This window comes from Equus caballus, chromosome 8 (assembly GCF_041296265.1).
Source record: "Equus caballus isolate H_3958 breed thoroughbred chromosome 8, TB-T2T, whole genome shotgun sequence".
NCBI lineage: Eukaryota > Metazoa > Chordata > Mammalia > Perissodactyla > Equidae > Equus > Equus caballus.
The window spans coordinates 30,560,431-30,574,071 of NC_091691.1; the positions used below are offsets into that span (position 1 = coordinate 30,560,431).

Here is a 13,641-nt window from a genome sequence, read left to right on the forward strand (position 1 = left end):
GTGCTTCATCTCTGTAAAAAATTATTGAATAGAGCCTAATTGGAATTTAAGGCCCCTTTTCTTTTCTTTCTTTCAGCTTTATTGAGGTGTAATTGACAAAATTATAGTATATTTAAAGTGTGCAGTGTGATGATGTGATCGATGTGTGAAAGGATTCCTGCAATCGAGTTCGTTACCACATCTGTCACCTCACCTCACATATTTATCTTTTTTTTTTATGAGAACACAAGTGCTGCTCTCTTAGCAAATTTCCATTACACCATGCGTGTCACCGACTGCCGTCCCCACGCCTCACGTTAGAGCCTCAGACTATTCATCTTACAGCTGAGAGTTTGTCCCTTTGACCAGCCTCTCCGTCTCCCCAACCCCCGGCCCAAGCCCCATTCTACTGTTTCTACGAGTGCGACTTTGTTTTTTAGGTAAAAGTGACATTAAGGTCCCGTTTTTAATATTTAATTAACGTCTCTCTCAGTACAAACCTGATAAACTTCTACCAAAGCATAACAATTTTTTCCACCCCTTAAGGTAAACCACACACTTACTCATTCCAAAAAGTATCGTTTGAATGTTGACTCTTCAATACCTGTCAAATACTTAGCGCCGTTCTAGGTGTGAGGATACGGGGTGGACAAGACAGAAAAGTGTCCCTGCTCATGCGGGGCTTACATCTTGGTGAGGAGAGATTGACGATAAATGAAACCAACGTTTAAGGTCTAAAGGATGTCAGATAGCGAAAAGTGACATGGAGAGAAACAGAACAGGCAGGAGCCTTGGGGAGGGGACGCCTCAATGTCAAGCTGCCGTCTGGGCATGACCTGAAGGAGGCAAGGAGGCGAGGCGCATAAAGAGATGCTGGCGTCCTGGCCCTGCGGCCCCTAGCGCATTTCCAAAGTCTCCACACTCTGGGAAATGCTGCTTTCGGTGAAGGCGGGCTCGGTTCTGCCTCTGAACAAGGAGAGGTGAGGGGTGTGAGTTAGCGCAGACTCATGGTCTGGGACTGAGATCAAAAGTGAGTCCATCCGGGAGTGTAGACACCCGAAGGGCAGATTCTGCTTAATTTGCTTTATATCCAGTTTTTATTACTGCCACTGAATTGGGGCGCCTCCCTTTATCTGATGATAATTTTCATGATTGAAAAAGAAACCTAATGGCTTTGTTCAGACTTGGAAATGGTGCACATGTATTTAGCGATCTGTTTAACCCGCCTTGAGAAGAACCTGCACCTGCTGCTGCTCCTCACGCATCTTCCACTTTGCTCCAGGGGGAGGCAGCAGCGGGGACTGGGAATCTGAGGAAAGGCTATAAAGCAGTTTTCTCTGGGGTGGATCACTCCTAGCGATGGGGTAAAGGTCGTGTTGCAAACAGCACCGTGCATCTGGAGTTCACGGTTTTCAAGCACCACGAGATAGGAAAGAGTTCACAGAATTATCTGGAACCCTGCTGCGACCATGCTAGGAGGTTCAGGCTATGAGACCATCGGGGAGGTTGTGGGCTGCAGGCACGAGTTAAAAATCATCACCAGGTTTTGGCATCAATTTTTTTTCTCCCCCGTGGAGACTGGAAGTCGTTCTCTCATCCTCCTTAGGAGGTACTTGGATTCTGGGCTCTATTCCCATTTAAAGCCAGGACAAAGGAGGTAGTAATATCAGTTAACGTTTAATGGGTGTTATTTTCTGCTTTACAATAATAATCATAGCTAACATTTATGGAGTGCTACGTATTTTGCAAGCCCTGCTTCTTATAAGAGCTTTATATGTATTATCTAATTTCTCCTGACAACCTGATGGAGTAGGAACTATTACCCCCACTTTACAGAAGAGGAATTTGAAACACGGAGAGATTCAGTAACTCGCCTAAGGGCGCACAGCTAGTAAGTGTTGGAGAGGTGCGTCTGTCTGTCACACAGCCGTGACTATCATCGTGTATGTGTGTGGACATGTATTTAGAGTGGATTGGATAAACGTTTGGTCTTGAGTAAACTGAGGCACGGTCTGGCTAGGGTTTGACTCTGTTATCACGTTGAGGACGCTGTCCTGGAAGCTGCCAGTGAGCTGGGTTCGGTGTAATTACACAGGCACCTTGTAAGGAATCTTGGAGCTTTCATTCACTCTGAAAGGGTTAAAGAGAAAATCGTGCTCAGCACTTCAGCGCAGGGCACGCGAGAGTGGTTTATTTTCTTTTTCCATCCATTTATCACCTTCTTTCATTCTTTGGGCAAACAAAACTCAGCTCTAAACGGAGTTTATGGTTTGTTGTACATTTTGTGTTTATTAGTATTTGTGCTGACGTTGAGGGTGCTGACTGGAAAGCACCTAATCTATATACACACCCCACGTCTGTTGGGTCTGCTTCTGAACCTACGATCCTGAAGATATTCCTGATTGTTCTTAACAGACTGGTGTTAGGACCCAGGAAGGACCCAGCAGCGACGGATATAAATAGAGAAGCAGAACAGAACAAAGTTTGAGGAAGAGCCTGACATCACTGCTCTCCACCCAGAGGGCCGGTGGGAGGGCGGGTGAGGTGTAAGCTTGAGTCAGACCAGAAGGGGTTGGCCAGCGAGCCCTCCAGCCCGGGAGCGGGCGGGAGCTCCAGGACGGCATTCCCTTAAAGCCTTGTTGCTCTCTCCCACTTCAGGGAAACCGAGAGACAGCCAGTGCCAAACCTGGATGGAGACAAATGAAAACTCACGAAATAAAAGGCAAACAGTGACGGGCGGCCGGGCGCCCGCGTTGCCTCCGCGCACAGGCACGGATCTGCGTTGCCCTGCAGGACGGCCACTGGGATTTGGGTTTCTCCTCCCTGCCTCCCACGGCTGGTCTGGTCCTCGCAATGGCAATGTGGTTATTGATCCCTGAAGACTCCCAAGCTTGGAGACAAGCGAGAAGTGCCCGTTAACTCTCCAGGACGGCTGAGTTCCACCAACTTTAGAGAAACAGACTTTTTCTTTCCAGAACCTGTGAAAATGTCCCTTTCCCAAGGAGGTGGAAGTTAGAGGGCACACTTTGTCACGGACCCTCAGGAATTTCGCTGCGATCGCGTCTTAACCTCGGCACAGACCATGCGGCAGCTGCCGCCTCTCTGCTGCTGGCACTCCTGGCTGCTGTTCCTTTACTGCGACTTTCAGGTAACGTCCCCGGGTGGCGGTGCTCAGGTGGACTAGACGCTTCTGGGCGTGTTCCTGAGTGTGTCTCACCATGTGGTGTTTTGTGTGCAGGTGCACGGAGCCTACTCCAGGTCACAGGCCCACCCAGGTAAGGGAGCTTGCTTCTCGTCCCGTGCACCACCTACCCTTCTTGCCCGGCGTGGGGATCTAGAAGCAGGTTATGGGTTTTCTCCCAGTGGCCTGGCTTTGGGCTCCCCTGGCCCCAGCCTGCTGCCCTGCGGTGCTTGCCCTCCTGGCCGCTCTGCTCGTTCCCGACGTCCGGCTTCAGTGTCTCTGAGCTGTGGCTGGAGGAGCAGGTCTCTGCGCCCAGCAGCCTCTGGCTCTTGGTCATTTGAAACCTTGTGATTAAGGAAATATGATGTTCTCAGGGTTGAACAACTTCTGCCTGTCTCTCTGGCTCGCATCCTGTGTCTTCAGTGCACATTCCCTTGAGCTGACAGAGTTTCAGCCGGTCAGCCTCACGGCTCCGTCGCATCCATTCTGTCACCATCCTGAGTTTGGGACCTTGGCTCCTGCAGCCTCGACTGAGGTCGCAGCAGGAGAAAACCTCTCGGCCCCCGGCTGCGCCTGCTTGCCTTGCCATCTCGAGTCCTCAGTCTAGAAGCATTATGCTGAGGTTTCCTCGGGAGGACAGAGGAGTCACGAGGCCGTCACTCTCACAGGTGGTTGACATGGGCAGGGAGCAGTGGGGCCTCACCTGGCTGATGCTTGTCTCCCGTTTGCTCCTTGGCGGCCCCATACAAATGTCCCCACACCCTTGCCTGGGAGCCACGAGAACAAACCCTGACCTGTGGGTGGGCAGCCTCCGACTCAGAGCCGCAGGGAGTCTGGGTGGACGTGCCCAATTGTGACCACGAGCAGTCCTTCCACCTTCACAGGGAGTAGCCTTTAAGGATCAACTGGAAATTGAGGGCACAGCCGGCGTTCCTGGGCCCCATCCCGGGTGAGCCAGGTCCTAGGAGAACGCCCTGGTCTGATGGAAGCGCCAGAACCTCGCTGGGTGTAGTTACACGTGGGGGTGGATTTTGTCTCCTTTCTGTCCCCTTTCTGGTGACGCAGCACAGAGCTAGGACATTCCCACCGTCATTGCTGCCTCAACCTACCAATTTCAGTGGTTGAGGTGTTGCCATTTCTCTTGCATCCACACGTTCAAATTAAATCTTCTGTCGAAAAAAGTGTGAATTTCCGCGTGCTCCCCTTTCCTCAGCCAAAATTCTGAAAGAAAGAAAAAGGGTTTCTGTGGCTTGAAAGAAGGAAATCGTCCAGCATGGCTTTAAAGAGAGAGTGTGTGTGTGAGACCGTCCCCTTCTCGCTAATGCCGGGCCTGTAGCTCATGCTGGTTCTGCAGTAGAGGGGGACTCGGGGAGAGGGAAGGTGTGGTACCCCAGGACTGTCAGGCAGAGCGGACACAGCGGCCCCCGGAACCCCGGCCGCGCTGAGGGTTAGACAGGAAGCTGTGAGGTGTTGCCAGGTTGGGCCTTCGCCATACACATCCACACATGTCCACATGCATCCACACGCATCCACACGCACCCACATGCGTCCACATGCATTCTTGACCCTCAGCTTCAAGGAGGGTTTGAATTCAGTCGTTGTTCCACATAGAAGCTTTTCTCTCTCCATGTCCTAATTTAGGGTGGAAAAAAAGTTGCTTGATCAACTAACTACCTTAGAGAAATAATAATCCTGATATAATAGAAATATTACAAAAAGAAGCAATAAACATGGATACCTGTGCAGAAAACTAAGGCAAAGGGCGTTTGGGTTCCTCGGCTCTAAGACATCTTTCCACCGACGTTCCGCGGCCGCTGCGTTCCTCCTTGTCTGCGTGCCCAGTCTCCAGCAGGCTCTCTTTCTTCTCATCCTCCCGCACCCCACTTTCTTTCAACCTTTTCTTTCCTTCTCTTCTCTCCTTCTTTCCTTTTTAGAATAAGATGAAGACTAACGTTTATTGAACACTTAGGTGATTTTTTCCCATGTGGATGAAACCCTATTACTTCCTCTGCTTTTCTCTTCCCTCCCTCCTGCCTTCCTCCCTCTCTCCCTTTTTCCCTTCTTTCTTCCCATTCTCCCTTCCTCCCTCCGTCCCTCCTTCCTTCCTTCCCTCCTCTTTCTCTCCCGTTTTCTTCCTGTCACGCTTCCTCTCCGTCTCCATCCTCCTCCTCCAGTCCTTTTCTTTTTTCTTCTCTTCTTGCATCTTGGACTCCTCTCAGCCCCCTTTCCTATGGAAACACCTGGCCCCGAGTCGTCCATGTAGCATCAGCACCTAGGAGGGCTCCCTCATTCGGCTTCTGGCCGATCAGGCCTGCAGTGTCCGAGGAGGGGCCCCCGTGCAGAAAGCCTGGATCCCGGCACTTCTTCTCAAGAGCGTCCGCCCGTGGGCACAGTGACCATGCAGAGAGCCTGTTCCTAATGGGGAGAAATTTGGAAACAACCTGAATACCCATCGGTGTGGGAATAACTTTACAGACTGTAGCGTTTTATCCCGAGGAGCACTAAGCGGCAATTGTGAGTGCCGACACGGCAGCGTCTCGGGCATTTTATGTAGATTCTGTGTGATCCTCTCAACAACCCTTCCAAACAGCAGTGGCTCTCCCACCGCAGAGCAGAAGCGTGTCTGTCGGAGGGAGTCAGCGATCGCCCAGAGTCCGTGCCTGTGCGACGCGGTGGTAACCTAAGGACCTCACGCTTTGGAGGGAGCTGGGGAGACAGACACATAAAGAGATTACTGAAAACAGCACAGAGTGGTCAGAGTGGTCAGTACAGTGAGGGAGGTATGACAGGATGTTAGGTGAACCTAAAGCAGGGGTCCCCAATATAGGCTGAACCCCAGTCTTTGAAGGCCAGCCTATTGGCCACCAGGACCACAGCAAACTTTCTTTCTCAGGTTCTAATAGGACTAGTAAGCTTTTCCTGTCTCCTCACTGTGACGCCTGGCACAGCGCCTTCCCCTTGGTAGATGCTCAGTGAACCTGTTGACTGGACTCTGTGCCGTCAGTCCAAGATTTCCTGGTCATCTGGGGAGCTGAACCAGTAGTGATAGCCAGTCTGCATCGTTTCAGCTCCCAGGGAGAGGTTCCGGCTTGGTTATCTGGTCAGTCTGTCTACACCAGCCCAGGTAACTAGGTACTTGCCAGGTGTTTGGTATTAGAAATGATTGAAAACCAGTGTCCAGTCGTTTTGAGCCTTTGCATTACGTGTGGCTGTGGATAGTCATCTGCAGACATCATAGCACGCTGTAGTTCAAGGGAGCCGCAGAGGCTGGCTGGCCCACCTCCCCATTCGATGGGTGATGACGGTGAGGCCCGGAGAGGGGAGAGTGGGAGCCTCACTCCACATCTGACACCTTTTCTCTGCTCCAGGCTGCCCCATTTCTTGCCTGTTCCCTGAGGACAATGTGAGGAAGCTGTAATGGTTGATAAATCTAAATGGCACTGGCCAAGAAATTGCAGGTCATTTTTAAAAATGTGCCCTTTACAGATAACTTTTGTAATGAGGCAAAGGGGACTTTAAAAAAACATGTCATTTTCCATAAGTTTCCAGAAGGTTCCAGGGTCGTGGAGCAGCTGGTTGCAATCCATTTCCAGGAGATCAGGCAGTTCTCCTCACCACCCTAGTTAGGGGTCCCGGAGGCCACAGCAGCTGATTAGAGTAATGATAGTTCCCCATATTTACATAGTGGTTTTTTCTGTGTAAATCAATAGTTTGTTCCCTTTATTTTTATTTTTTAATTGAGATATAATTGATGTACAACATTATATTATTTTCAAGTGTACAACATAATGATTTGATGTTTGTATATATTGCGAAATGATCCCCACCGTCAGTCTGGTTAACGTCCGTCACCAACATAGTGTTACCTAGTTTATACACAGCTGTCAGAACCACTAGGTCGTGGCAGAAACTTCATTCTTCAACTTCCTAGTGCGAAAAATGTGCTCATGATGAAGTTTTAAAAAATAATGTTTAGACCCTATTGAACAAATGGAAATTTGGCAAATAGAGATTTTTTTTCGGGGGTGGGGGTACCAGAATTATATATATATGTATAGTCTTTCTAAGTTCATTCATTCATTTATTCACTCTTGCATTTCATCATTCATTCCACCTATATAGTTTTTTAAAATTAATTGCTAACATTAAAATTTTGGGGGGAGTTCAAATGCAAACATCTGGATCTCTGGCACACACGCACACCAGGCCCTGTTTTAGACACGGGAATACGGTGCAGACAGAGCAGACAAAGTCTCTATACTCCAGGCGCAAAGAGTCAGATCCGGAGACAGATGACAAGCAAATACACTGACCAGCAGGAAGGTTCAACTAAGAGTGAGTGCCGTGAGCAATCAAAGCAGTCGGGAGAAGGAGCGCGTGGTGGTGACCAGGGGCCATCAGGAAAGGCCTCTCGGAGGAGAGGGCTGTCGTTGGGCTGAGGCTGGAGTGACAGAGTGGGTTATGCAGCAGGCGAGGAGAGCGTTTCCGGCAGTGGGGACCGCAGGCAAGACCTGCAGCGGAAGTAAGCTCGGTGTCAGAGACAGAGACAGATGGACCAGTTTGATGACTGGAGGGGACCACCTCTCTCTGTGCGACGTCCGGTCAGTGGGACACCGGGGAGGTATTTTCCTACACAAGCTCGAGGAGAAGGGTTTGCCTTTACTGACACAACGAATAAGGGATAGGGAAGGGGCAGCAGAGGGGAGTCTGGCAGGAAAGCTGAAGAGGAGACATGAAAGGTTTTATTGACTATCTTTTTGAGTGCTGGTCCTCCTGTCTCCCTCCCTCTCTCTCACCAAACTGAGCCAATGAAACATTAAATATGGACGAGAAATTATTCCTGAAGAGCTGATTTATAATTGCGGTGATGTAGCAAAACGCCCTCTCTCTTGTTTTATTTTTTACGGCTGGGAGATGTTTTGAAGTCCCGGAATGCGCCGTGTTATCGCTTGGCTTGCTGTCTTGTCTGAGCAGATGTTTAGTCCTTATGAGAGTTTATCTGGTGAAAACCAGGATGACCATATAACTAGGAGATCGCAGGCCACCTTATTTTTGGGGAAATAGCTAGAGCGTCTTATTCCCCAAAGGAGATTTCCTTGTTCCATTGACATTATAGAGCTACGGATTGTTTACTACTTAGGTTGTAAAAGGGGATCTGTGTGTTGACTTTAGTTCTTTGGCATGTCTTGCTGGCATCACAGTGTTTTAATTAAAGAAACTTAATTGCTAACATTAAAATTTGGGGAGATTTCAAATTTAAAACATCTGGATTTCTGACTTTGCTATAAAAATGGCGGCCCTGACAGCACTGGGTGGATCTTCCTACAGAGCCACAGCGATTTGCCCTGGAGAGCAGCTTCTTTCTTTAGGCAGGACACACACTTTCCAACTGGCCACAGCTCTGCTCCGCAGAGTACAACTTGGGGTGACACGAGTTGTTTGTTTCCAGCATCTGTTTTGCTTAGCCTCTGCCTTCCAGGCTGGTAACCATCATGAACATCATCCGGAGCTCTATCCAGAGAACTCCTCATGGCCTCTGGCCCCTGTGGATATTTCAGTTTGCAACCCCTCCATTCCTTATTTCCAGTCTGTAGGATTAACTCAGTGTTGCTAGTTACCAGCCATCTGGGGCAACTGAGTGGGTGTTTTACTGTGTCTGCAGTGAGTGACATGGACTAGCAGGCTCCCCTCGGATCCCAAGCTGCTCTTCTCATCACTGACGCTGCGGACTCTGGCTAGCTTGCGGGGTGCATCTTTCCATGTGAACGAGACGGCATCTCTTTACTCATCTTGAGCGTTTCTGCCCAAGATGAACTGTAGCCATTTGTAAATGGAGAGGATAAGAAAGGATTTATTATCCACAGGGCTTATTTTATGAAGATGAGGATTCTGAAGATACAACATCTGTTCTTTGTACAACAGATGTTATTTCCTCTTCCAATTTTTTTCCTCAGATGAATTGAATAAGTCAATGGTATTTTCCCCTCTTCAAAATGAATATCCTAGATTTTAGGGAAAAAAAGCATGGTGGAAATGAAAACGAGTATTTTGGATGTTTACCTTTCAGATTCTCAGTGTTGTATTACTAGAGTGGACCATTCCCACGGGGCATGCGCGGGAGTCGTGTCTCTGCGCTGTGCACGGTCAGGTGGCTGGAGCCCTACCTGTCCTTAGGCCAGGTTAGAGAACAGCATTGTACTGGGCTTACATGTGGACTCATGTACTTAACACTTTTGAAAAGATGGCCCCACAGCTGCAAACTGAAGAATGGAGCCAGTGATCTGGACATGTCTAGATGTTTGCACCCTGTAGACGGAAGTTCAGATATGAGATGGAATGCTTCCATTTTCATCTGAAAGTTTAGTATGGACATCACCTATGGTCATTTCAATTGTGAAAGAAAAGTCCTAACATGCTTTTTAAAGGATTACTGGTCCAAACATTCAAATAGAACAGAAAGATAATGAAACGATAATCTTCTTCTTCCTCCTCATACCGAGTTCCTCAATTTCCTCACCCCAAAAATACCATTATCAGTTTCCAGGGTATCCGTGCAAACACCTCTCCCTCTCCATTTCTCTGCTTCTCTCCCTCCCTGCCCGCTGAACAACTGTATTTTACACAAATAGTTCATAGTACACACCTTTTTTTCTCACCTTGGTTTTTTTAACTTAACAGCATAACTTAGAGAACATCCTATATTGTAGCCTCACCATTTGCCCCGGTCCAGGCCAGTCCCGCACATAGCTGTTCTGTATTGGTTTAGCCAACCCTCTGTGGGTGAGGGTTTAGGTGGTTTGCAGGCTTTTCATACTATTAAAAAAATCAGCAAGAAATACTGTGTGCACAGGTCTTTGATCACACATGCGAGTGTATCCTGGAATAAATTCCTCCGAGTGGAATCATGAGATCTAAGGGAAAGTGCACCTAAAATTTGGGTGGGTCCTGCCACATCGCCCTCCAGAAAGGCTATGCTGATCTGAATCCCACCGAAAAAGGGTAGAGCTTGCCGACTTAGTGTGTCTACTTTTACTTGCCAGTCTGAGCTGTGAGCTGTGATAGGCTAGCTCATTGTAGTTTTAACAGGCTTTTAAAAATTATGAGCAAGGTTGTACGTCTTTGCATATATTTAAAAATAATTTGCATTTATTTTTCTTTGAACTCTCTTTTTATGTCCTTTGCCCCAGTACTCTGTTGGTTTAAATTTTCTTAATAATAGGAGTTTTATTAATATCATAAATTTGTTACATTTCTTTAAAAAGAAATCAGCATATTTCTGCCCTATGCATTATACATATCATTCCCTGGTTTGATTTAGCTTGATTTATTTTTCTGTACAGAAATTTAAGAAACTTATATAGTCAAATTTATAACCTGATTTCCTCAGAAGTTTTTATATTTTATTTTGTTACGTGTAAACTTTGATCCATCTGGAAATTGCTGTGGTATAAAGAGTGAGATGGGGAGCTTGATTCTTCGTAGACGGTTAATGGGCTCTAATACCTTCTGTTGAACACCGTTTCTCCTCTAATTTAAAATACCACCTTGATCAGAAACTCAGATTTCCCTTGTGCTTGGGAAGGTTCATGGGTTTTGCCCGCTGACCTGTCTGTTCACATGTGGGACCAGGTTGTCTCTGTTCCCGGCTCTGAGACGCATCCTAATAGCTGCTCTTGCTACTCCCCTCACTGTCCTTGCTGTTTCCTCCCCAGATTTTGTTGGTTATTCTTGATTATTTATTTTTCTATGCAAGCTCCATAATCAGCTTTCTCTCACACATAAAACTCTCAGCATTCTTATGACAAATTTCCCGATAGTTGTATATTACCTAAAAGATAGTTGATATTTTTATGATTTTGCATTTTCTTTTCCAGGAATAGGTTAAGCCCTTCATTTATTCAAGGATCCTATTCCATGCCTCAGTATTATTTCATTGTTTTCTTGTTGAGAATTGGGTACAGTTCTTACTCTTTTCTTCTTTAATGTCTTCTCTATCTTGGCCACATTTATAAATGAGAACTTTTCTCCTGTTACTTTTTAGCATTGCGGTTTAAATACAGGGAAGCGACTGACATTTGCATGTTAAATCTGTGTCAGCCTCTTTACTAGATTCTTTCGTTGTTTGTCACAGTTTTTCGTTTAGCAAATTCTTTTCTTGTTGGTAATAGTTGTTCATTTTGATTATCAGGCATACATCATTTGAAAATAATGATCACATTATCTCCTCTTTAAAAATTTTTGTTACTATGAATAACACAAAGATTACTTTATTAAGTTTGACTTTTCTGTGATCTGGCAGACATCTGGGGCCGTTGATGATTATTGAGTCATCTGGACTGTTATTTCCACTTCTGGGAACTAATGGTGGAGAACGAAGCCCAGGGAAGCTTCGTTAGGAGAACGGCTGAGTCTGTGGTGGGGCAGCCCCTCCAGGGCCTGCTCCCCAAGCTCCATTAGGAAGGCGAGAGGGCAGTAAATAAATGAAGCAATTCATATGGCCTGAAGTGGGAAGAGCAGAATAGAAAATAATATATCTGCACAAAATTATGTCTGCTCAAAGAACAAGGATCAGAAAGGAAGTTCTGAAAAGATTAATTTTTAGTATGGAGGCAGCAGAGACAATGGAAAGATCGGGACCAAACCTAGAAATTCTTATATATGAGCATCGCGTCTGAAACCGGCCGGCTGGGTGGTTTCCGAGGAAGCATCTTAGTCCTTGTCTTTACAAATAGGCCACAGTTGTCTTGTAGATTATCGTTAGAATGAAATGAGGAAGGGTTGGTAAAGGCACTCACACAGTGTCTGGCACAATATTGGGATTGGTTTCCTCCTCTTTTTAAGTTGTTTCTACCTAGGGGCCTGCCCAGGGGCGCAGTGGTTAAGTTCGCACCTTCCACTTCTCAGTGGCCCAGGGTTCTCGGGTTCAGATCCCGGGTGTGGACATGGCACCACTTGGCAAGCCATGCTGTGGTAGGCATCCCATGCATAAACTAGAGGAAGATGGGCACGGATGTTAGCTCAGGGCCAGGCTTCCTCAACAGAAAAGGAGGATTGGCAGTAGTTAGCTCAGTGCTAATCTTCCTCAAAAAAAAAAAAAGTTGTTCCTACCTGATTTCTTTCTCTTGTCTGATTGCATTGGTATCTCTTCTAGCACAATATTCAGTAATGGTGGATAATGGGGGTGCTTGTCTTTTCCTGACAATAATGGGCCTGCTTCTAGTGGGGCACCACAAGGCAGGGTGGCTTTTGTTTTCCTTGGTTAAAAAGTATCTCTCGAGTCCTATTTATCATATTTTATCCTGTTAAGGCAATATTTCTAAATTTTTAGTTTGTTAAGAGTTTTTTCTTAACCAGGAGTGGGGATTGAATTTATTCATATGCCTTTTAATACCCTCTGTGGTCGCTGTGATCTTCACTCTCCCCCAGATCACAATGTAGATGGTAAGTAGTTCTTTGTCTTTACCTCTTTCCTTCCTGAGGCTGATTTAACATTTTTATTCTTTTTTCCCCCCAAGGGTTTGAGGTCTTGGCTTCTGCTTCCCATTACTGGCCGTTGGAAAATGTGGAGGGGATCCATGAGCTTCAGGATACAACTGGAGGTAGACATGTGTGGTGACGATGACTGAGGCAGAGGAGTGGGTGGCTCTGGGGCATCAGGGGCCACCAGGAGAGACAGATGTGAACAGCATCTGCTCTGAAGCCAGGACGATGGGGACTAACAAACATTTGTGTAGCTGCCCCCCAGTCATTGTTGTTGTGAAGTATTTTACAAGAACTTTTATATATTTCTATGATTGAAGGACAGAATTTAGAATTCAAAATATTATTAAAATGCACATTTTGCCCAGCAACCTTAAAACCGAAGCAGCTGTTTTAAGCTTAAACTGTAGGTGATGGATCTATCTGCGTACGAGTCCAGATGTATGTTTTCTAATTAGGCAAAACTGACATAATCTACATGCCTGTCCAAACAGGGCCCTTTTGAAGCCAGTGCCAAAGGTTGTGGCAACTGAGACTAACCCACATGTTCAGGGGTCGCACGTCACTCAGGAATGGTACCCCAGCTGCCAGTCAGCTTCCCTGCTCATCACGGCAGCGCCCCTTTGAAAAGACCAAACATCACCTCAGATGCTTCCCATGGTCCCCAATTCCATGAAACTAGAGTCCCTAACTGACTCAGTTCTGACATTTGCCAGAAGGAGTTTAACCCTCAGCTTTCCCCGAACACTTCTTTTCCATTCTAATAAGAACCTTCTTAAAAGTATTAATTTTGAGAGATGGCGATGCTTTAACATTTTATTTCCTTTTTGCTCTGAGTTATGTCAAGCGGCTGATGTATACAGTGAGGGGTTTCCCGCACAGCCGTCCCAGCACACGCTCAAACCGTGTCTGTAGCGGTTCTGTGGGACGAAGTCCTTTAGAAACCCTGCATGTTGCTGATCACTCTGCTTCCCACACCAGCACCCTGGCATTTTCCTTAT

The 13,641-nt window shown here is 46.8% G+C and overlaps 1 protein-coding gene across 6 annotated transcripts in view; it reads left to right on the forward strand.

The window, feature by feature from the left end:
* The window catches only part of ADGRD1 (adhesion G protein-coupled receptor D1), a 172,153-nt gene that overhangs the window by 25,726 nt on the left and 132,786 nt on the right, over positions 1-13,641 (forward strand). For 2 of the 6 annotated variants that reach the window (XM_070275547.1, XM_070275549.1), the window contains exons 2-4: positions 2,638-3,127; positions 3,218-3,254; positions 12,676-12,759. In XM_070275547.1, the coding sequence (XP_070131648.1) occupies positions 3,062-3,127; positions 3,218-3,254; positions 12,676-12,759 (187 nt within the window). In that variant the 5' untranslated portion in view covers positions 2,638-3,061. Of the gene's footprint in view, positions 1-2,465; positions 3,128-3,217; positions 3,255-12,675; positions 12,760-13,641 lie in introns of those variants that run through there. The other 4 variants (XM_001494181.6, XM_070275548.1, XM_023647350.2 and 1 more) reach the window with 2 other exon arrangements.